Below are 24,454 nucleotides of genomic sequence, written 5' to 3' on the forward strand. Positions count from 1 at the left end.
TTTGTGGTTCGATCAAAGTCAACTGAAAGGAGGTTTCTGCCATTAACCTTTTTAAAGCAAACAAAATGACACAATAAATCATGCTGTTCAAACCCCAGCCACCTGTTATTTCCACAAAGCTAGCTATTCTTTAAATACCATTTACAGTGATTGATTTGCTGTATGTGTAAAGTATTTTAGCAACTTCTTGATATAACTCTAAGGGACTATAATAGTATCTACCTTAGAAGGTCTGGTTATACGAAGAGAGGGCTCAGAATTTGTTGCAATGTTTTCTTTCTTGATGCTTAGTCAACTGTTAAGGAAATATTGAAAGCTGTGTACTGAAAACTTTGGTAATAAATGGGATCATTTCAATACAAACTAGTTCTTTTGTAAGCAGTTTGAAATATATCTAGAAAATTATTGTCAAAATATATTCCCAGCAACTGCTTTTCCAATTCATAACAATCATGCTAAGAAAGAACTGAATCTCAGTCCTTCACAGCAAGTATTTTTCAAAATAGCAAATGCAAGATTAAGAGCTTCAAAAGCATGTTAGGTCTTCAAATTAAGGTTAAACAGTTTTTAGAACATAGGCATTCCCCTTCAGGATCAAGTGGAAATTTAACTCAGTATACTATCCACTGCTGCAATGTATTTATAAGGCTGAAATCCTTAGTAGAGGATTATATCTTTCTCCTAGTTAACTGACTAATTAAAGCTGACTACCTAAAGCCATAAATGACTGGAAGACTACTGAACCATTGAAAAACAGTTGAAAATGCTTTGAAGTTTGTAAATATTTTGATTTGAAAATAAAGCCTTACCTTTACTAAGGCTTTATTAAATAAAGCCATAGATACATTTATGTTGAAAACTTTTTCTTGATATATGTAAAGTACAAGTGATGGATAGTGATTTCTATGTAATACTTTTACACTGAAATCCACCCCCACCTCCCTTTAGTGTTCAAAATATGTCAACTTTCAATTTCATTGAATTGGCTCTCCTTTCTGAATTTATAAAAGGAAAATGTCTGGTTTTCTTTTCCTATATCAGTATCTTTGCACTTCTCCATTCCTCTCAGCACTGAATTGTGCTTTAGTGTTCTCCAACAGGCCTCAAGGATTTCTTTGTTCATCTATAAACCATTTCCGTATCTGCTGTGTCTTTTTAAAGTTGTTCCATGTGGGGTGAAAAAATGATAACTGAGATTTTTTTCAACACTGGATTTTGTGAACATGTGGGAAGTAGGGTAGAAATGGACAGAGAGCTATGTGTATTAAGAATTTTAAAAAAATTCTGTTTCAAGTACCTCATACATACATTACAAACGGTAAACAAAGATGGCTAAATAACATTCAGAAAAGAACAAGGGAATAGATGGGGATACACCAAAGAAATGACTGGAAGATTTTTGGATTTTTCAGGCTGAAATTTTAAAACTCCACATGCCATGGATGTTGGTACTTAAACCTTGAGGCTAATAAGCTTCAGAGAGATCAATATAAATTAGATCCTTTATTATTGGTATAAAAAGTACTAAAGTGTTGGTGATAGGTCATAGGTAAATAGGAAAAAAGTTCCTCCAAGTGCTCTCTTTTGCTCAGTCTGTCTATCTATTTATGTACAATACCTTTCTCTTTGTTTATATGAAATCACTGGCACGAGAAGAATCTGCACTATCAATTTAGGAAAAAAGATAATCACGCTTTCATGTAAATCTCCTAAGTAAAGAACACTAAGTCTAGGAGATGCAAAATAGCTGTTTTACCTATTTAATGAACCATCAAAAGTTATTGAAATATAATCTGAAAAATTAATGCTACAAGACAGATTCTAGAAGTAAGTTAAACTTAAATGTGAAGTGCTTCCATTCAACTCCTCTTTTGTAATTTTTTTTACCTGTTTTCAGGGAGTTTTTCTTTAAATTTTCTGACATCTAGCATTAGCTCATTTACCTAAATTAATTTTTAAATTTCCTTTGTCTCTGGCTTTTTTTTTCACCAGTGTCTGCCTGCACTCATCTCTGCATGTCCCAGCCTGTTTTGCTTCTCTGATTTTTTTCCTTCTCTTTCTCTCCACCTCCCCTTCCTTATTTTACATTTAATTATGATTTTTATAAGTTTTCTTGTCCACCTCTTGGGATTAGACACTGAAATTAAAACGGACATTTCTGATTTCTGAACTGGCAAAGAAAGAATTCGGGTGGTTTTATGGTTAAAGGCAGAAATCCAAGCAATTGTGGTTAATTTCTTGGCTAAGCACATCCTTCCTGTATAAATTGCAACAAAATATTTAATCCACTGTCTGACTGCCCTAGCTGCTAACTGGGATGATAACATTCCTTGCCTTTTCACTTCCCATCTGTCTGGTCTGTGTAAGGGCAGGATATGAGGGGAAGGAAAGGAAATACTTCTTCCAGCCAGTTTCCTGCTTTCAGACTTTGCTGACAGAGCTCTTGCTTTCAGGCATGTGAGCTTTTGGTGAAATTTTGGCTGTGCTTGCCTAATCTCACAATAGAGATGGCAATGAGAGTAACAATGAGTTTTGGTGATATAGCTTGTTTCATTGGGCAGTGTAGGGCCGGAATAATACATCTCAGCTAAAGCACTGCCTTCCTCTAAAGTGCTTCTTAATAACATCTCTGCTAGAAAAATACTTTTAGGGGAAAAGTTGAATGTTTTTATTGTGTCCAAGATAACCACACTCCAAATATATTTGAAACCTCTGGATTTCCTTATGATACAAACTGTAATCGAGGAAATTTCAAGTGCAGAAACACTTAATGACACAAAACTGAGTCTTTTGATGGTCTTACCTACTGTCCTGATATGTTTCAGTAATTTATATTTCCATCTATTCTCCTCTACTTTAATTCCTGTTTTTCTTTCCAGTGAGAAGTATGAAATCTGTCTGTGATTCCTCTGTTAGGAATAGGAATATATTGCTGTGTCTTACAGAGAGATTCAAGAGGTCATGTGAAAACTGGGGACCTCTGCATAGCCTGGAGTATGTCAGGTCTCAAGAGGAGACTCCTCTTGTGAGCTCTCTTGTCTGTGTTACCTGTCTGCTCTGGGTGCATCCCTTGAGCCAGAGTTCACACCAGCTCCTTTATCTGAGACCCTCAGTCCAAGGCCCTAAAAAGGCTCTTTCATGTAGTGGACTGGCAGCACCTTTGCCCACAACCAGCTTACAGACCAAACAGAAGGCTCCAGAGAAGAACTAGCTTACTGAACAATTACAAACCAAGTCAGAACAATAGCAAGATTGACTGAAGACTGTTGAGAAAGGGCAACATAATTCCTAATTAATTTCTTTAGAAAGATTACTACTACTGGGTAGAACTAATATTAACAAGATAGAAGACCAAGAGAGTACCTGACAGTGTACTTTTTAACATTAGATACTTCATATGTATAACACAGTGAGTGTCACAGAGATGAGTACCCTTACTGGCAATACATTTTGTCACTGTTTCTTGTCTACATTTGTCTTCTTTGCAGAAAAATGTTGATGACATATCTGTCTGTACATAGAAATTATGAGCTCCATAAATTATTCCTGTTCTTCTTTCTCTTGTTTTCTTTTTCTGCTTTCCTACATCCCCCCATCCACCCGTGACTGACATTTTGATAATATCTTTCCATGTAAATAAATCTCACGAAATATTCTAATTTCTTTTTATTTTATTGCTGACAAGTTTCTTTACTTTTTTTTTGAGGCGTTTGTCTCTTATTAGCTCATTCTCCACATGCCCTACTTCTCCCATTTCTATGTACAATTTAATAAGTATTATTTCATCCTAATCTATAATCTTTCTTTTTCCCTCCCATCTTGTTGAATCTTTCCCTTGTGTTTGCTTTTTTTTTTGGGTGTTAAGTTAAAGTTGCCCATGACAACTTTCTTTACCTTCTCTTTTTAACTGTTACCATCACTGCACTTGAATGCCAAAACTTTGTGTCACTTCTGAGAACTGTGCTTGTGGTGATTTGTTTCACTGCCAAACCTCTCTTGGGTTTCTTTCACAAATGACTTGGCTGGTGTATTATACCACTGGGGTATAGAATGACATGCCTATGAACCAGAACCACAAGGATGAGCTTCAGAATTATGGCTTCCTTTTCCTCTTCCTTATCAATGTAAGATAGCTGTCACAGGTAGTTACTAATATATTGTTCTTAAGCAGCTGCTTCTGTGCATAATTGTTCTTCCTTCTTGGAAAAAAATACATTCCTCTTATAGAGAAAGTAGTAGAGAGGAATATAACCTGCATAACAACATCTCCTCCTTTCTTGTCCCAACGGAAGATACAAACTATTTTAAGACTTCAAATGGCAAGAAGTCAAGTGGTCTGAAATGACTTACTTTCATTTGATACACTGCCTAGGCCTTATTTTAAAGAACTGAGTTCATTTCTAATAGTAAGTCAAACCTTTGATCTTGAAATGGTCTCCTGGCAACACAATTTTGAATGCTTAATCTGTGTTGTCTTTACCAAATGGCTGTCATAAATCATAGTTTGCTTCCTACTTGTATTTCACTCACTATATAGGAAGAAGGAATGCCAACAAAATGGTAAAGACATATGTTAGAGGAATATGCCATCCTCATGCACACACAGTTAAACCTTTTCTACTGTAAGAATAAGTCTTAGTACAATTTTAATTTAAAATTAAAAAAAAAAAAAAACAACCCAGGGATCATGCTAACTTATGGTAGAATACTTTAAAACAGGATTCTGAATCAGTTACATTAATTCAGCACCAGAAAGAAAAACAGTGAAGGAAAGCAGAAAATTATTCTTTTTAGCCATTCCAAGATAAACCCAACAGTTTTATTCTACAGAGTGCTGATTTTAGCTCGGGCATTTCTTTACAGAGGCTACTACAGGGCTATATTTTGGATTTCTGCTGAACACAGGGTTGATAACCTAGAAATGTTTTAATTTTTTCTGGGCAGGGCTTCCACAGAGCCAAGGTCTTTTCTGCTTTTGGTACTGCCACGTTGGAGAGCAGACTGGGGGTGTGTGGGAGACTGGGAGCAGACAGAGCCAGGACAGGTGACCCCAATTGCTCAGTAGGTAAAGGGGGGATGTTTGGAGTGATGGCTTTGTCCTCCCAAGTCACTGTCACATGTGATGGGGCCCTGCTCTCCTGGAGATGGCTGAACACCTGCCTGCTCATGGGAAGCAGTGAATTCATTCCTTGTTTCGCTTTGTGTGTGTGGCTTCTGCTTTCCCTGTTAAACCGCCTTTATCTCAACCCACAAGTTCTCTGGGTGTTCCAATTGTCCCCGATCCTGCTGGTGGGGGACTGAGTGAGCAGCTGTGTGGGGCTTGGCTGCTGCCTGGGGTTAAGCCATGACACACAGAAAAGAGCAATTACTAAATAAAATAGCCAATAAATGAAGCAAATGAAGTAATAAAACCAAGTACTTCCCGATCTGCGGTCAGTTTGTCTACAGTGAATATTCTGTGGGTGCTGGATGGCAATACCTACAAGAATGTATTTACATTTCCTCATTCCTTAATGAGAGTGCAGTAGATACCACTGATGCTTGTGTGCTTACCCTAAGCTTTCGGCCAAAGACATTGACTTTTCCTTGGGCTTGCTCTTTCCGGAATCGCCACTCCACCAGGTTCTGCCCATTCTCCCCTGGCAGGGTCATGTTTCTCTTTGCCATGGTTGGGTTGGCAGTGCCAGCCAAGACGTGTGGCTCTGTCTGGTAGTGTGAGTCCAGGCCGCTGGCGTACAGGATTCTCAGTGAGCCATCATAACCAATCTGGTAACTATTTCTTAATTGATCTGAAAAGGCCAAAAAGAGAATTCCAGGTGACCTACATGGATTAAGACTCTGCCTTTGTACTGGACACTTTATGCAATGTGTACATCTTGACTTCACATAACTGACCCAATGGTAATAAAGAGACAGGGTGAGATTGTTAAGAATAAGTGTATCCCAGAGGAGAAAAAAATGCCTTTAGGACCTATCATCAAAGTTTCTTAAACACTTAAGAAAGTCTCATCCTCATAGTATGTTCTTTGGACTGGCACAAAACACATTATCTGCTGTTTCATTAGGCATTTTCGGCCTAATCCTAAGCATACTATGACTATTCACTTTTGCGAGTATTTGGTTGCTGGGATGTTACAAGTTGCTTTTAAGCTAAAATATCACTTCATACTATTCCTGTACCTATTTCCCTTTAAATCCATATCTTCTTTCCAAGATTCCTTTTTAATATAACATAAGTATTCTACTTCCCATAGCTGCTTACAAAACTGATTTGGTTAGAAAACTTACTTAATGCTACTTTTGTTGCAATACTACTGCTTTTCCTGAACAGTTATTTCTGTATAGGTGTAAAACTGTGTATGTATCACCCCTTCCTCCAGACACAATGCCCCTAAAGTTTCACTTCTATGTGGAGCTGCTTGTACCAGAAGAAAACAATTTTCAAGCCGGTGTCTACTGAGAAATCTTTTGTTTACAGTACCTTGAACCATGGTATAGAAAGAATCGATTGATGATAAGTTGGAAGTGATGCTGACATCTTCCTCTCTGCTGGATGACTCAATGTCCACTGTAATGGCCCTTTCCATTTCCCCATGAAGGTTAGTGACGACTCCAGTTGGGAATGTAACATTTGTTAGACGGCCCTCGCTATCATAGCTAAAAAAAAAAAAAAGGGTCCAGAAATGATATATAGCAGGAACAAATTGTTTTCACTTACAACTAAAATGAACAAAAACATCAGCTATTCATATTGTTAAGGCACTTTTGCTTTTTTTTGTGTGCATGGGATAGGCACAGCAAAGACTTCAAACATGCTTTGAGGTACTCAAAAGACTGCTTAACATACAGCAGCCTCAATGGTGATAGCAAGAGCAAACAGATGGATCTTCAGCTCTGCATATTATTCTTTGAAGTGTGACCAGATCCTGCTGCACATCTAATTCACCATTTCAAAGGAAGCATATTTATTGGTACTAAATTCTGTAGCATTCTGTACTTACTCCCTCTTACTGGAGTAGATTTTGCTGTTACTGTAGCAATCCTCAAAATTTTTGAAATAAGGGTATCTTAATAGGAGTGTTTCTTGGGCCTTTCCTATTCAATGAGTATGCAGAACACCTGTACTCCTGAGTGCTTAACATCCCTTGTATTACTATGAGCAGAGTCTGGGGTAATATTTAATCTACTTAAGCTGCTTGTAGCTGGGCCCAGAACAGCTAGCATCTCTGATTGTTAACTACTTGTGAACTGTTTGAGAATTGTGACACAAACCATGAGATTTTTTTTTTCTGTGTCTACTGACATTTATTTAAACCAACAGCTATATATCCATTTAACATGAATAGGTAGATAGAATTTCTGTAATTGAAGTAGATCTTGGTACATGACCAGAGACCATGCTTACAAATCCAAATCCAAACATGCATTTTGGTCACAGTATAGGGAGAGGTAAAGCACTGTGTGAGCTTCTGGTCATAAAGCTTGTCTTTAAGATTAGCTCTTCCAGTGCTAGAGTCCTGATTTGTCAGCCTAGGTGTTCAGCTGAAGCTCCTTGTTTTGAAGTATAGCCTGCCCATAGCTGCAACAGAGAGAAAAAAGCATCTGAAGGATATTTCATGCCCTCTTATGACCTGTTTGCTCTCAGTTTTCCATCCCTCTCCTGTGACCATGTAGTGGGAAGCTGAACAACGCCTTAGTCTCTTAAAGTAACTAGAACATAACCCTGCAGGTCCTCACAGTGTGCTAGACATTTCATGCTGATATTTATCATCAAAATTGCTCCTACTGGAAAAGAAAAGCAAAACCAAAAAAAGCCCCCCAAAAGCCCCAAGCATATCACTGAGGCCACAGAAACTCTTTTTCTCAAAATGAGAGAATTAATCCTAACAGCTGTAACCCACAACACTAACTTTCTCTGAACAGCATGAGTACTGCACAGCATTGCTGTAACTGAAAGGATTAAGTTAAGAAATGCTTTCTTCCAGTTTGCTTACTCTGTAGATTTGACAGCTTTTTGCATACAGTCATTTCCATCCTTTTAGCACAGTTGATTTCCTTTGTTTATGTAAGACTTTCACTTAGCAACAGGCAAGAGAAAAGAATGTTTAAAAATCAGAAACCATACTGCAAGCCAGGGAAGTCAAGTGAGAAAACTTATTTTTTGAAGTTAAGTACATTTCAAGATAATGGGGTTTTTTTCCAGTGTGTTTCTGTCCCTAATTGTGGTTCTTTTTCACATACTGGACTTGGCAAGCTGAGATATTCCATTTATGCAGGAGAGCAAAACAAACATACTTAAGTTCTTTGTGCATGAATGTGACTGCTAGCCTATTCATGACCTTCAGTCTCATGCCTCAGTTCCAAGAACTTATTTTATTTTCATGCACAACTTCCCTTTCCAACTCCCTGGGGAGCATATATTGTCCAATTAGTGTCCTTTTCTATTTTCTGCTTTATGTTTGAAAATGGTACCAAATTACTTTGTTGGGAATTACTTCTATCCTTTGATTACAGTAGTCCAGTACTGGTCTTTATTTCATACAATGTTTACTAAAGCCACAGATGGTAAGATTTCCCTGTAAGAACTTTTTGCCCTTTTAATCACAGTATCTGTGAGAAACTAATTACCATATTTCTCAGTATACCACCTGAGCTGGAAAATGCTACACATCAGTAGTATTCAGCACAATGTGTGGCTTTAGTGCAGTATGCAGCACTGAACTGTGCTATCTTTCTTTTATGCATTCTTGCTTCCACATTATTATTTTTTGACTGTGCCTATAGTTCTTGAACTGGTCTCGTCTTTCACAAATACGGGAAGGCACATCATGAGCCTGAGATAAGCAGTTAATATTACAGCGAGGGAGAGTTCAAAGACCAGGAAGAAATCATGTTACACATTAATGTTCTTAAAAACATGACGTTAAAGCTGAAAGAATCTTAAAAGCCATGATTGCTTGGTTCAGGCATCCTAGTGCAAGAAGAAAATGTGACTGAGATGTGAAAGGTAAGAATAGGATTTCTCACACTTTTATAGCCAGGAACAAAAAGCGAAAGGGGAAATAGGCCTTTCTACAATTCATTACATATTCCATTTGGTGACAGATTGCTATGTGTGTCCTTCATTTTGTTCACTGTACATCGAATACTAAACTTACTTTATACTTGCTATCTTCTTGCTCACAATCAAAGCCTTATCAATGCACAGCATAGCAACATCACTCATACCTTTGGGCATTCTGAGGCCATTTTTCTTATTACATTCAAATATCCTTGCATTCTGCTGCCAAGGTGAATTTATTCATCCAAGATTGTCAGTCTTAGACTGAAGTGATTTCTTTTTATCTGTCTAGTGTTCTAATATTGAAATTGCCCTAGAAGGAATGAGATCTGAAGTCTAGAGGGTGAGTGCCTATATTTGGTATTTCACAGCCTCTTTGATCTTTTCATCCAAACACAAGCTCAGGCACATGTGTTACCATGGAGCCCTCTGATCTTTCTCCTTTGCCAGGCTCCACAGCAAAGCCGTTCTACCAACCTCTTCAGTTCCTGAAGAGTGAGTCTCACACAAACTTTTCAAGAATCTAAACCAGAAACTTGCTCCCTGGACGTGACCTTGTGGGCATTAATCCGCTCAGCTCACTTCTGTTGGCATTAACGCAACAATCTTCATATTTGGTCAATAACTCTGAAGGCAGCAGTGGGGGCAGCTGCCACCACCGCTAGCTGAAGTTCCCCTTAGATCAAATCCTTTTTCTTCCTTAGGATGAGCTGCCACTGCCAGATAGTTTTCCACTTCAGCAGTGAGAATTTCTCAGAGATAATGATTATCAGCTTCCCAGATTCTCGACCTTTTGCTCTCCACCTGCTGGAAGTCTCTCTTCCATTGCTCATCTCCTTCAGTTTTAATTACATGCCTTCCCAGACCATTTTCTGTTCTAGGCTATGTAGGACACTTCACTTTGCAGTAATAACTTCCTGGTAAGCCTTGCCACAGATGGAAATGTCCTACTTTCTTTATTTTTGACTTGTTTCTCAAGTGTATTTTATCTTAGTCTGTAGCACATTTAGCTCAACCCCAACATGCAGAGCTTTATTAATATTTTATATCAGAAGTTATTTCAATGTAGAATAGGGAGCTGTAGAAATAAAGTGTATAGTAAAGGCTGCACCTAAAGCCAGTTGCTAATTTATGACTGATACTGTTTTTCTCCAGACTTCTGCAGCACAATCCCTCAAGAAAATAAATTCTGTGATTTTTTTTTTCTTTTGTAAACATGTCAGGTTGAAGAGCAAGGCACACCAGTTCCAGCACATTTCAGATAACAAGACATGCAGTCCAAATGCATATTAAGTATTAAAGACTGGTTACAGATTATACTATTAGTTGGGATACTGTAATAGAGAAATGAAGCATGAATACATTTCATAATATAGACATGTATAATTTTGACAGTAGAAAAGTACTGGTATACTTTCACTCAACTCACATTAGGTATTTTCTCTGCATCTCAGATTACCAAGAGTGGCTAAAAAATTTATGGAACATTACCCTACTTATTTCAAACTATTAATGGGAAGCCTTTTATACCTGAGTGCTGCTTCTTGGCAGGTGAGAACAGACGGTTCAAGGTTGACATTCAGGAGTGCAATGTGTTGTTTTTTTTAGGTTCATACCATGTTGACAACATGCTGAAAAATCTGTCCTAACCTGGCAATGAAATGTCTCCCTTGGCTTGTCGAGGCCATTTAAGCTACATTTACATAGAAGAGTGTTGTCTTTAACATGACAGAATTTTGGTTTCCAAATACATTCTTTCACTTGTATTCAGCCTCCATAGCACACTGCAGGTTTAGTCCCTCCCAAAGGAAAGCGAATTCAAAGTTGGAAAATGATGGTAAAGAAAAGCCACTCTAGTAGCACTTTCTCTCAACCAGTACCAAAATGGTTATTTTGCCAGTCAAAAGGAAAGAAGCCCACAGTTAATATTTCATCACTTTCATTAGCATTTCTTCACCTGTAGGGAGCTCTCTTGTCCCCTACTGGTTTAAAACTGGGCATGGTGAGTTACTGGAAGCTCTAGTTTTGGCCACCTTTAACTATTAGGTGGGTTGCAGAAAGAAAGAAAAAAACTTTCAACTTGAATGTAATGAATTTTGCATTTTTTTCATTTACTCAATTTGTACATTGCTTTCCTCATTTTGATATGCATTTTTGCTTTTGATATGTCTGAAGAGAGACTGAATGAGCCTGCTAAGAATGAAAAAGGTGAAAATAATCTGAAGATGCATGGACAGAAATGATTTCTCCTTTTTTTTTCATTTCTTATTTAGTCTGATTGAAATAGACACTTCAGTGGATCCATAAGTGGTACTCATATATAACCTGCACATATTCCTTTTTTTCCACACAATACATTTGTATTTGTATCTTAAAAGGTTTAGCATCTTGCTTGTGAATTCACACTACAGTTATATTGGGAAACATGAAATATTAAACTATGACTTCCTTTGGAGATATAACAATTAAAAAAAACCAAAAACCCAAACAACAAAGAATATGGTGGTATGTCTTCCTAATACTTTGTTCTGCTTAACAAGAAGAAAGCAAATGACAATTTGATATATATTAGTAGCCTGTAAATTATGACAAGTGGATTTTTAAAATTTTATTTTATTATTATCTAAGAAGTGATAGCATTTTTCTTTTTTTCTTATCTGGAATATTATTAAGCATGAGAAAAAATGCAGCCAGGAGGGTCAGCTGTGTCCTACCGTGCATCAGGCACAGCATTACCAGCCAGGCAAGGGAGGGGATTGTCCTGCTCTGCTCTGCACTGGGGCAGCCTCACCTCGAGTGCTGGGGGCAGTTTGGGTGCCACAATGTAAGAATGATATAAAGCTGTTAGAGAGTGTCCAAGGGAGGGCCACAAGGGTGGAGAAGAGCCTTGAGGGGAAGCTGCATGAGAAGCAGCTGAGGTCACTTGGTCTATTCATCCTGGAGGAGGCTGAGGGGAGACCTCATTGTGGGCTTCAACATCCTTGTGAGGGAAAGTGCAGGGTCAGGGACCAATCTCCTCTCTGTGGTGGCCATGATGGGACCCGAGGGAATGGCATGAAGCTGTGTCAGAGGAGGTTTATGTTGGATATGGTTTATATTGGAAAAGGTTCTTCATCTAGATGATGGTCAGGCACTGGAACAGGCTCCCCAGGAAAGTGGCCACAGCACCAAGTCTGACAGAATTAAGGAATTGTTTGCACAACACTCTCAGACACATGGTGTGACTCTTGAGGCTTTCTGTGCAGGGCCAGGGTTGGGAGCTGGACATTAATGATCCTGATAATGTGAGTCCCTTCCAACTCAGAATATTCTATGATTTTATGAAAAAAATCAACATTCTTTCCAATTTTACAGAATTCTAAATACATTTAAAAAACATTTTCCTTTCTTTTCCCTTTCTTTCCTGCTTTATTCCTTTCCCCTCTCCCTCTCCTTTTTCCTTTCACCTGTCCCTTTTTATTTTCCTTTTCCCTTCTGTTGTGCCTAGCTCTGAGAAAAATGTGGATAAACAGGAATTACAGAAAATAGGTCCAGAAATGATTCTAGGAAAAAGTAAAATTAAACTACAGCCAGATTCCCAATTCTGGACAGAAATTTATATGCCTACTCGTTTTTTAAAGGAATTTGGGCAAAAAATGCAAACTCACAAAACCAAAGAAGTTAGAAGGTCATTAAAGGTATTAGTATCAGCTATATTTATCTGTCCATTTATCTGTCCCCCTGTCCAACCAACTGTCAGACAACTCAATCTTTTCCAGTGCCTTCATCTGATGGCTTTTTCATAGGGAAAGGGTCTTCACTCTGTTTTCATCTGGGGAAGTCTCATAAAACTGTTTGCACAGCTGGTTAAATAATTCAGGTAATAGTCTTTTTTCTTAGCAACATGGTCAGGATGAATTTTTTAGTCCATGTTTAATGAAGAGATTTCCTCAGCTGGAAGGTGATTGGCAATTTCTCTTTTCACCTTCTCCTGTTATAACTGCAGCTCTTGAGGTTTTTTATTTGGTGCGTCTATTTTGTCATAATGTTAAAAGGACAGTTTTCAGTCTTTTTTTGTAAACCGACATTCAGCACACTAGACGTGAACAATTCACTTAAATAGGCCTTTCCTGACAGCCATAACTCATCTGCAAAACAACAGGCACACTCTAAACGAGAATCACTGCAGGAAATGTGTCTGTTGGAAAGGGAGCTCAAAGGAATGAATCAACACCTTTTCCCATGATAGCTCATTCACTTCCATACAGAGAAGGTTTTGATGCTCATTTTCCACTTCACTGCACGACCAGACAAACAAACTTCAGTTCAGTGCTTGTGCCTTGTGAGATTGACCACTTTCACAGCCCAATCCAAAATGACTTCCAGGTATTTGGAACCAGGTATTCTGGGGGAGTGGTGCTTCATGGAGAAAGAAGCAATACATTAATTTACCATGCTGGGGATGCTTTACTTTTTGCCAGAATACTGCTGAACTTTTCCCTCTCTGCTGCATGGTACTGCAGTCCTCCATGCTGTGCTGACTGCTGCAGCAAACACCTGCCATGGATATTCTGATAAGGAGCCACAAAACCAAGGAGTCTCTCACCACTCATATCTGACATGGACCCTACATGCACACAAACTCACAAAAATGAGCAGCATTAATGAAGCCACTGCTTTCTGAAGAGCAGGAAGCACAGCTCCAGGGCATGTGCCTGGGGAAGCACACTGGCAGCAGTGGGGTGTAGGCAGTGGGGCTTACATGAGAGGCATTGCTAGGGATGGATGTAGGCATTGTGGCTTACATGAGACATTGTCAGGGATGAAGCCGCTTCCCAGGGCTGGGGGTGTGCCTCAGCAGCTCACACTCTCTTGAACTGAGTGCAGCCAATTCAGGAGCAATTCAAGGGGGCTCGTTCTTATGAAGATGAGACTAAATACAGTAGCTAGGCTGTTATCTACAAGACCTCAACACTCATCTCTCACTTTTTAGCTTCCCTGTAATGGGAATTCACCGCCCCTGAGCCCTGTGGGATGCACAGAGGAAGGATGCTGGGTTTGCTAGGGTGTGCCAGGGGGCAGCTTCCCTAACCTCAGGGTTCCTCGGGGCTGCTGCCTTGTCTGTGTGTCACCTCCCCCACCTTTTTTAGCTCATCTATTACTGCACAAATAAACTGTGTGCCTTGTGGATATAAATACCAGAGTATGGCCTTTCAACTCAGAGAAACGTTGCTGTATATATACTTTGTGTGACATATTGTTCCTTGCTGTAAGGTCTGCTTACACTGTCAGAGCTGAGTGTACAGGCCTTCAGTGAAAAAAGGACATAAGGCTGGTCTGTTTGGCCAGACATTTTGTTCACAGAACAAGCAGTAACGTTGCTTTTCCCCTTGTAATTCTTATTTGGTGGTAGGGTGGGGATTTAATTTAATCTAATCTAATTTTTATTTTGAAAGGTAAAAACTCAACAAAGCTGTTTTTACAGGGTCACAAAAAGTGGACAAATCAACTTATTAAATTACATTATGTTTGAAAAGCAAATTTAGTAATGGGAAAACAAAATTATATGGGCGTATTTTCTTTTCGAGCAGTGGAATACCAAGACAGTAAACAGTAATTGTTAGATTCAGGTTCTGTGGTTAATTTAGAGTAACAACCTCACTCCTTCAGAGTACAAGTCACACCCAATTAATGCAGACTTTAGAAGTGAGAGACTTTCCCTTCTTGGGAGGGGCCTCCAAAGGTAAGGCTTTAAAATGCATGTCCCTTGTAGGCTTCCTAGAGACATGATCAGTCTGGCCTCACTGGGACAGCAAGGAAGACCAAATCCCTTGATGGGGCTTGAAGATATGTTTGAATACAGCATGACTGAAAACCGAGATTAGCCTTCTCACATGTGTTCCTGAGCTGTCCTTCCACCCCCACCACACCAGGTTCCCTGCCAAATGAGTGTGAAGGAGGGTGAGCTGGCTTGACTCTAGCCTCCCTCACTTCTGTTTGACAAAGAAAACTAACATGGAACATAATTATTAACATGTTATTATTAACTAAACAAATTATTAACTAAATTATTAACTAAACAAGTGGTATTGTGAAGTCCTTCATAAACCAGAAGTGAGACAGATACTTTCAGGAGCCTGGGCAGAGCTGACTGGATTGACAGTGCAGGACATTTATTTCATTAATACAAACAAATCTGCTTATTTTGTGGCATTATCCTTACTTCTAAGTGCTCTCTTAAACCAGAGACAGAAATCAAAGCAATTCTTTCTTTTTCATACATGTAACATGTAATAATATTGCTATGTGTCTTCAGCATTCTGATGTTGATATTATTATGTATTCAATGGCTTCTCAGGTCTGCTTTTATTATGGAGCCTAGTTCTAAGGAGAAGAAACAGTAACATTCAAGAATGAAGAAATGGGTAAATGTCTATTAAATGAAACATACTACTGCTATCAGGGCAGTTTGGGGACACACTGCAGTTCTCAAAAAATGTCACATCCATATCTAATGTTATATGTTATGGATTATTTTTAACATGGCTGTTTTTTATTAAGCAGGATGAATTTGAAACAGCAAGTTTGTGCTCCAATATTAGCACAAGTATTATAAGACTAAATAATATAATGTTGTATTATGACAGCTACTGTAAAGCTGAGTTACAGTTCTGGTTTAGAAAACTGTGAGACATAACCTCTATTCTTTAAAGTTGAATATAGAAATTAAAAAATTGTAGTGAATGATTTATCTTAAGAAGAAACATGGTAAGTCCTGTTAGCAAGCCCAGCCATCATTGAGTTCCTCTCAGAAATCGCATGTTGCATGAAACAGTTACATACTTGTGTAGTGTTGATGTATTCAGTGTAAAGTTAAAAAAACCCCCAAATTAAATATGCCAGGTTGATATTTTTCCCTACGAGTTCTCTTTGGGTAGAGGGGCATACTTAGCTTGTTTGAATAGAGAGGAAGAGTTTTAATTGCCTTCTGGCCAGCCTTGCCTCCATGGGTCTACGTGAAGATGTGAGAGAGGGTTATGGCTACTAGATCTTAAATTTGTGTCTTACTGAGAGGAGGAGAAGCAATTATGCTGTAAGAGAGAAATATCTGTATTGCATGCTGCATTGTGCTAGGCAATGTGGATACAGAGGCACTTATGCAAGGGCTGGCTATCTCAAAACTATTCCCAAAAAGACAGTTTGGAAACAATTAAGAATGAAGAGAATATGTTTTTTGTTGCTTGAGTATATATAGTATGTGAAGATTAAAGACATTACACTTTTATGTCCCAGTTTGCAATCAAGGGCTCATGTGATTCCACACAAGTCAATGCAAGAACATGGTAACTGGCTAAACAAAAGTGCTTGAATGAATATGGTTAATTAACCACTACATTTTACACTGATGAAGCAAGAAGCAGCAGCAGTAAAAGCAGAAGGTATCAAAGGTTGTTGATAGTAAGAGGATAAAAATACCTTAAAAGCACTATGATACCAAGGACATTCAGATAGTATTGTTTAGTAGTGATAAAAAAATCCAGATTACAATTTTGTACAAAGTTCTGGTATTTCTAAGAAAGCAGAATCAAATTAGAATGAAAGCCCCAAAACTGAAAGTAACAAGAACCCTAGGCATTTTTAGATACTCATGGTACTGAAGTATAAATGGGATAGAAAAATGAACACAAACAGAAACACAAATATTACAGGAAAATAACCCCCCACAAATGTTACCTGAAATGGTACAGAAATGACAATTATGAAAACTGGATTTTGAACCTCTTAATATACAGTAAAAGTCCAAGTGAACTGATACTACTATTAGGTATAATTTTAATCTGATCAAATTAAATACTTGCATTTCAGCATAAGTTTCATAGACTTTTCCATAGCCAAATTTCACTATTTCCAATTCAGACTCCACAGGCAATGTATTAAGATGAAGCAAAAGAAAAACTGCAAAACACTCTATTCTCTGCTGCCAACTGTTGACAGTTACAGATGATGTGCCTGGTACTTGGGGAAACTAAACAAGTCCAAGCCAGAGGCAATATCTGACTCTGTATCACAGAGTTTTAGGGAAACCACAGCACTGAATGCATTGCTAATAAAAGCAAATATGCAAACTCTGCAGCATACAGTGAAAATAGATTTTTGCTTGCAATTCTCTAGAGTCCATAAATTACTGTAAGGATTTCACATTCTGCATGATTTCACCACCTTTCCAGAATAGCTGGAAAGCTCGTTAATTTAACTGTGGGAGCAAAGTAAACTTGTAAGAACTGTGCTTGCTAATGTCACTCTTTTGCTTCCTGTTGCCTTGAAGACAAGGATTGAGTGGGAGAGAGAGAAGACAAATGAGCTCAGGGCATGAAGTGTCGGGGGAGACATTGGATGGACTGTCAAGAGATACAACAGGAGACTGCAAAGAAATTCACCGCTGGGAAAGGGAAAAGCAGGAAAGTCAAACACACCTTAGGGAAATAATGGGAGATGTGGAAAGGAGCAAGATACAAGGTAAGAAAGTAAGGAAATGTAGTAGGAGGTCTGGAGAGCAAAATGGAGTAATAGAAGAAAGGCAGTGGATTTCCAGAGAGGAGGAGCCATCTTAGTCTGGACCAGATCTCTGCCTGCTGACACTGCTTCTAAAAGAAGAGGAAGAAAAATGAGAAAGCTGAAAAGAGACAAGGAACAGTGGCTGCTGGAATTACTTCATGTCTAAGGAGAGCACAAGCAACCTGAACCTTCCAGAAGAGCCTGAACCTTCCAGAAAAGTTTGAGGGGGGAAGGAGTACCTGTATTTTTACAGAGGAGCCTGCAGAAGCACCCAGGACAGAGGGACAGATCCCAGACACCCAGCATTGGGCTAGGCAGGTTCTGTTCCAAGGCAGCTGAAGGGAAGGACTCCGTGGCTGTGCGAGATGGGCACGCTGCCGGGCGCTCCCACAGTGCACAGACTGCAGCCCTGGCTGCTGGCTGCCAGTCCTGGAGGGATCCTACCTGCCACAGCAGCCTCTGCCAGCTCCTCACACAACCCAAGGAGCACAGAGCAGCCACAGGCTGGCACGGCTGGGCCATTGTACAGGGGCACCTGCAAGGCTTTTGGGGCATTTGCTTCTGGTATTTCAAAACCTGGGTCAAGAGAAAATGCTGTTTTTGTGCACCTGGCTTAGCTATCTGTATGTAAAGTCAGAATGGAAACCGCTGCATAGAAATAAAGCCTTATAGGCTAGCTAGGAAGTGTCACTTCCAAAATGCTAACATGCAGATAATTAGTTTAACTTTTAAGATTTATCTGTTTAAATATTCACATTATGCATACATAATATGCAGTTATAGTTAATAGTTTCCAGTTCAGATATCTCAGAATTTTGTAAGAGAATTTGATTAGGCTGATTACTTTTATACCTTGTTTAATACTATAATTTCATTATAAAACCTAATCTGAGCAACTTTTAGCTTGATATGGCTCCATTGGTTTTTTAGTATGCATGCATTTTCAATCATTTCTGTAAATGCTCTGTTAACATCATTTTTATTCAGCAAGTTTTTGGACATCTGAAAACAGATAACAGTTACTATGAATTTGAGCAACAGTGCTTTAAAAAAGTACACATTCCTGAAATATAAGGTGTCAGTTTTGATCAGTACACTATAACCCTTAGCAAAATAGAAATTTACAAGTCCATTTTGCCATAAAGATATTAAAAATCCCCCAAGTCTGTAAACAAAGAAAACAGATTATATTATATCCTAAGTAATTCAAGCTAGTACTTACAATTTCACTGTAAAACCAAAAAAGAATGTAAAAAACCATTTATTGTGTGTCAGTCCTTCGCTTCTTCAGGGAAAGAAGAGACTAAAAAAATAAATTATAGATTAATTAGTGTCCAGGCTAAAATAAATAAAAAAGTAAATTTCTTCTGGATCTGATATTAGTGTGATTTAAATTGTGGAAAAAAGCCATGAAAAGAAACAAGACCAAATGCTTTAGTATGTGCCAGAGCAGTGACTGCCAATTTTTGGGATGCAATGTTTTTGCAAATATTTCCCCTTTGCACTGAAAAGTTCTGAAAAGGAAAAAAGAAAGACTGAATCATTTTCATGAACCTGCTTTCAAACCACTGAGAACACAGCTGAAATAAGTTATTTGGATCCATGCTCCACTTATACAACCAGACTTGCACAGGAGAATAGTTAACCAAGCTATTCCTGAGTTGCTCCTAAGGCTGAACTTTTTATTACTAAATGCACTGTATTTTTCCTTCAGCCACTTAAACAGATTTGTGACAATCGAAAGGTGAAAAAACCCAGCTATACTCCAATCTAGTTGACAAAAGGCATTTCTGGTCCATTGGACATTCAAACAGTTGAACATTTTTAGCTGTGAGTGGGAAGAAAGTCTGGATTCATAACGGAATAGAAATTCTATCCTTTTCTCAAAATATTTTGAAAATTTGAGTAACACAGTAAATAAAATACATAAATTAACTGCGATATTAAAAGAAAATGCATTCAGCAATGAAGTTGAAATATTATGCTGTGAAGCCAGAATTATTTATTTTCAGAATTTCTTATTCCTCACTCGATGTTTGAGGGATACCTTTCCATTTTAACAAGGCTTCATTTTTTTCAACAGAAAACATTTCACCTGGTAATGTTTTAGCCCATACCCACAAACATGAATATGCAGAAGCTGAGAGAGATACACCCTTGTACATCATGTCACCCCCACACAAACTCTTCTGCGATAATTCACAGGCTCCATCTCTTTTGGCAATAGTAGCAGAAACCTCTCAAAGTCCATCATTGTCAGATTTAATGTTACAAATCATGAGCAACAAAAAGTCACAATTATACTTGATCTTATAATAAAAAATGGCAAAAGACTTGTGTCCACAATTATTTTTTCCTTCAAAAGGGAAATGTACAGACATAGATTTGGTGCATGGGGATTTTATGTTCAAAAGAAGCAAGAAGCTATGATGACTGATGGATGTTTTTAAGAATGCTGTTTTGGCAAGAAAAATAACACAGTGCCTTCCTCCTGCCCCTTATTCCCTGTGGCTTTACATAATCAGTACAATTTTTTATTTTTGGTTTTAACTTTTACAGAGCATCATAGAAAACATTACTGGAAGGGACCTTGAGAGGTCATGCAGTCCAACCTCTACCCCAGGGCAGGATCTGTTCTTCCTGCATTGGTCTTGAAAGATGTCTGATCTGTTTTTAAAGACAGTCTATGAAGGGCAAGGGGTCACTATCATTGTTGTCTGCTTCAGGGCTCCAAAATCTTCACCGTGAAGTTCCTCCAAATGTCTGATCTGAATCTTCCTTGTTGCAATTAAACAGATTACTGCTTCACCATGGCTACAGGGAGGTGATAAATATCTTTGCTTCTGCAAAAGCCTCATACACTTGCAAATTTGGGAGAGTGAAATTGCCTAGCTTTTTCTATAATTACTTCAGCTTGGGAATTCTAACGAGACATTGGTTGGAGGTAATTGTTTAGGAAGTGCATAAGCAGCAGCTTGCAAATAATCCTAATAGTTACTGAGGGGAATAGCCTGCCCTTTGGGCTCTCTGTAAGTCAGCTGGACATAACCTAACTCAGACCAGAAAGTCTGCATGAAAGCAGATCAGGTGTGAAAGACGGCTATTTGCAGAGTCAGGAAATAGCTGTGTACTTCATGACACACAGCACCCTAAATTCTCCCCATGATGAAAACGACAGACCCATCACCCCCTGAATAGTGAATATAATACCCAGTTTTTTTGTGATCAGGCAGACGCCATTAAGATACATTCAGGAGCCACCAGCTACTGCAGTACACCACAGCAGGCTACACAGAAACTACAGCCAACATGGTGAGAAATTACTGCCCTGATTAAAACTCTAGGTCCTCAATTAGCCAGTATGAATGTCAGCATGATTAAAATTGCCTGCTGTACCCAGCAGATGCCTTCATTTCTGTACAGGACTTCACTGTCCCCCAAACTGACTGCCTTGCCCAACTTGCCTATTGGAAACAAGTGGCAGTGTCTGTCACAGTTCAACACTGACTTTACTCTCTGTGGAAATAGATGGCTACTTCCAGCCCACCTAATGCTGTGCTTTGGTCTCTCAGCATACAGGACAGGGCTAACTCAAGAGAAGAACACTTGCCCTGCCAATCAAACACCTTCTCATTCCTGTGTACCCTTGCTGTGCTTCTGTGTCCTCTTGGCAGGACCTAAAAAGATCCCCAGCGGATGCACCAAAGCACAATTAAATATTACAGATGTGTGCTAATGCTTTGGGAAGGTGCCCGCTACCAAAGCCCTGCCAATTTACAGATTATTGTAAGAATACCTTAAAACTGGCAGCAGTACCATCCCACCTGCTGTCTTTGTCAGGGATCAGCATTCCTAGCCCTGTCTCCACTTCAGGACACAATATGCAGTGAAGCAGCACCTGCTGCTCTTGTGTCTCTGATGGGCATCTGTAAAGGCTGGAGAGTAGATACAGGTGCTCAGAGTCCTCCTGCACACTGCCTCAGCCAAATGTACACTGACAGAAATATGAAGTTATCTCAGAACACAGATGTTTGGCTTTGCTGCCACTGCCTGACACTGGCACTTTATTTTCTTTATCATGTGTGTTGAATTGAAAGCTTTTTTTTAAGCCCTGACCTTGGCAGCAGTTGCTACTGCATTTCATCATAAAGATACGAGAAAAGAAGAGGGGGAAATAAAAAGAAGAGGGACTTACTGAATTTTCATGATGCCCTTTGTAATCCTGAATAGTCCAACTAGAGGCCTCTTAACAGTTTTACTTATCACACTAATACTACATCTTCCACTCCTTCATACATACCTTCTTACCCAACCTCATCATGTCTTTCATGTGAGTTAAAAATACACATACTTTTCCAACTGGCAGAGACAACTGAAAAAAATCTGTGTTAATTCTACATTGACCTTTTCTGAAATAATGGTTTCTGTTTTAAGCTGCATTTTTGTTATGTTTGCTTAGTGTATTCAGTTGGCAGTTCAGATAATTTGGAGATGAAGTTGCTGATAAAGCCTGTGTGTGAATTCTCTGGTTCTACTAGTTTATCTATAAATTGTCACGATCTTCCTTAGTCAGTAGAATTGAGGATTCTGTAAAACGCTTTGCTAATCTGTCTGTTATGAACAGGCATTGATGACTTAATGAGTGTAACACAGGCTAAAGCAATTCACTGAAAAGATTTTTCCTGAGGCTGGTAAAATTACAAGTCCTACTGTTCCAGTAATACCTCTTGCTGTTGTGCTAGCACCTGTACATGATATGGTGCTGGTGGCTTCAGTGTTTTCAGTTTATTCCTACAGGAATGACAGTTCCCCCATGGCACACATTTCTCTTCTCAGCTTCCTCCAACTGGGTCCACCTGTGTGAAAGCCTGCTGTGCTGTCCAGGAGATCCTTCCTACCCTCCACTTGGTGAAACACAGAATTTTACTACCCACCCAGATGTTATTTTTGGGCAAAAGAACATGCAGAAATGCTTTTGCTTAAAAAAAAAAATAGAGCAGCAAAGACAAATTTCTTGTCAGTATTTGCAGCAGAAGAATGTCAATCTAATGAGCAAGTGGGATGAAAATCTAGTTTTTGATGCAAATCTACAAACCCATGGTTGTCTGAGTTAAAAATTTCTTGACAAGAGTGAAATGTTGTCTCACTATTATCTCAATATATAAAACTGAAGTTCAAAATAGTGAATTCAAAATTATTCAGACCCAATGTTCAGAAGAAGGCAGACAAGTAAGACAGAGAAAGACAGCATGGGAAACTAAAAGTATCTTTCTGTGCTTTTTGCTATCAAGGGTCAACTTTACAGTTACTTCACCCAGAAACATTTCAAATGGTCCTTAGAATTCAATAAAACTGTAAGGCATCTGATTTTATTTTATGTACTTACTCAAAAAAAGTGGTCCATCCAGTCTCATCGCTTTTGGTTGCCAGAAGTCCACTGTTGCCATGGTAGGTAAATAAGACCAGCTCCTGCCCTTGTGCAGTCATGCTTTTCAAACATCCATTGGTGCCTATGGTCAGCCAGATGACTTGGTTATCAGGAGAGACCACTCTTACTGGCATTCGGTTGGGATCCCGCCTGATCCGAAGAGTATTCCCGTTGCTGTCGGTCACCGCAGTAATATCATTGTCATTGCTGTAGCTGAAGTTGTACAGGTAGTCCCCGGTGACTAAACTCACAGTGTACTGGTGGGTACCATTGACATCAAAGATATACAGCTCTTGGTCAGTTGGAGAAGCAACTTCATAGAAGTTCATTGAGTTCATTAAGGGTTTGTTCTTTGACACAGCCCGTATCCTAATGTTTCCCAGGTCAGCAATATAGAGGGTGCCATCTGGAGACACAGCTAAGGAGGAAGGGGCGTTGAGTTTGGCATCTTTAGCATAGCCATCTCCATTTTGGTAGCAGTCACAGTTAACATCATTTTTGCAATCACACTCCGAGGGTATTCCAGCAACTAAAGAGATCTCTCCATCAGTTGTGACCTGCCTTATCCTGTTTATCTTTTTCTCATCGGTTTCTGTGATGTAGAGCACGCCGCTGTAGGACACGGCAATGGCGGTGGCCGACTCCAGTGTGGTCTGGACGGCGTGTTTGCCCACCACGTACTCCACGCCCGGCACCTGGCAGTGCATCGGCCGCCCCGCGGCAATGCGCACCTGGCGGTTCTCCGTGATCTGCAGAACCACGTTGTTATCCAACACATAAATGGAGTTATCCATTGGGTTGATAGCTAAATCTGTAGGCCATTCCAGACGAACCTAAACAAATAGAAGTGTTTTGTTAAACAGCTAACCAGTGCAGATTAAATGAATTAATTAACCTTCAGTTTTAGACACCGATGTAAGGATATTTTCCATCTGCTGTAAGCAATCACGACTGAAGAACTTGCATGAATACATGCAGCAAACTAAAGTTTTCAGGCAGGCAAGGGGAACAATATTCAGGCATCCATTTTATTGAAAAGAAAGCCAGTTGCATTGAAACTATAACACAGGCTGAGTTTCCCCTCCAATAAATGCAATACTTTTCTGCATCACAAATGCATAAAGAACTATAGAGACAGATATTGATGTCTAAATACTTGCCAACAGTTTTCATCTTTATTCTTGTAGTAGCAAAAATAACATACTACCTTCCAGATTATAAAACACTGTACACCATTTTTGGAACATACTACTACTGACATGTCCCTTCTTACCTACACAAGTTTTTAATAAAAATAGAAACATACGGGGGGTTTGTGTAAATCCTTTCATCCACTCTAGTAGGCTAAGGATGTCAGCAATTCAGAAAACATCAACATGCCAAGATAGTTCTAACAGATATGCCATTCTCCCAGTATTTACTACCAGGCT

At 39.0% G+C, this 24,454-nt stretch overlaps 1 protein-coding gene across 1 annotated transcript in view; it reads right to left on the reverse strand.

Annotated features, from left to right (window-relative positions):
* TENM3 (teneurin transmembrane protein 3) overlaps window positions 1-24,454 on the reverse strand; it is a 370,730-nt gene that overhangs the window by 12,412 nt on the left and 333,864 nt on the right. The window contains 5 exon segments of the mRNA XM_031064333.1: window positions 1-5; window positions 8-47; window positions 5,554-5,789; window positions 6,482-6,657; window positions 22,983-23,857. The exon segment at window positions 1-5 is cut by the window's left edge and continues 207 nt beyond it. Coding sequence (XP_030920193.1) covers window positions 1-5; window positions 8-47; window positions 5,554-5,789; window positions 6,482-6,657; window positions 22,983-23,857 — 1,332 coding nt within the window.

The sequence above is a fragment of the Geospiza fortis genome, unplaced genomic scaffold (assembly GCF_000277835.1).
Source record: "Geospiza fortis unplaced genomic scaffold, GeoFor_1.0 scaffold40, whole genome shotgun sequence".
NCBI classification, from domain to species: domain Eukaryota; kingdom Metazoa; phylum Chordata; class Aves; order Passeriformes; family Thraupidae; genus Geospiza; species Geospiza fortis.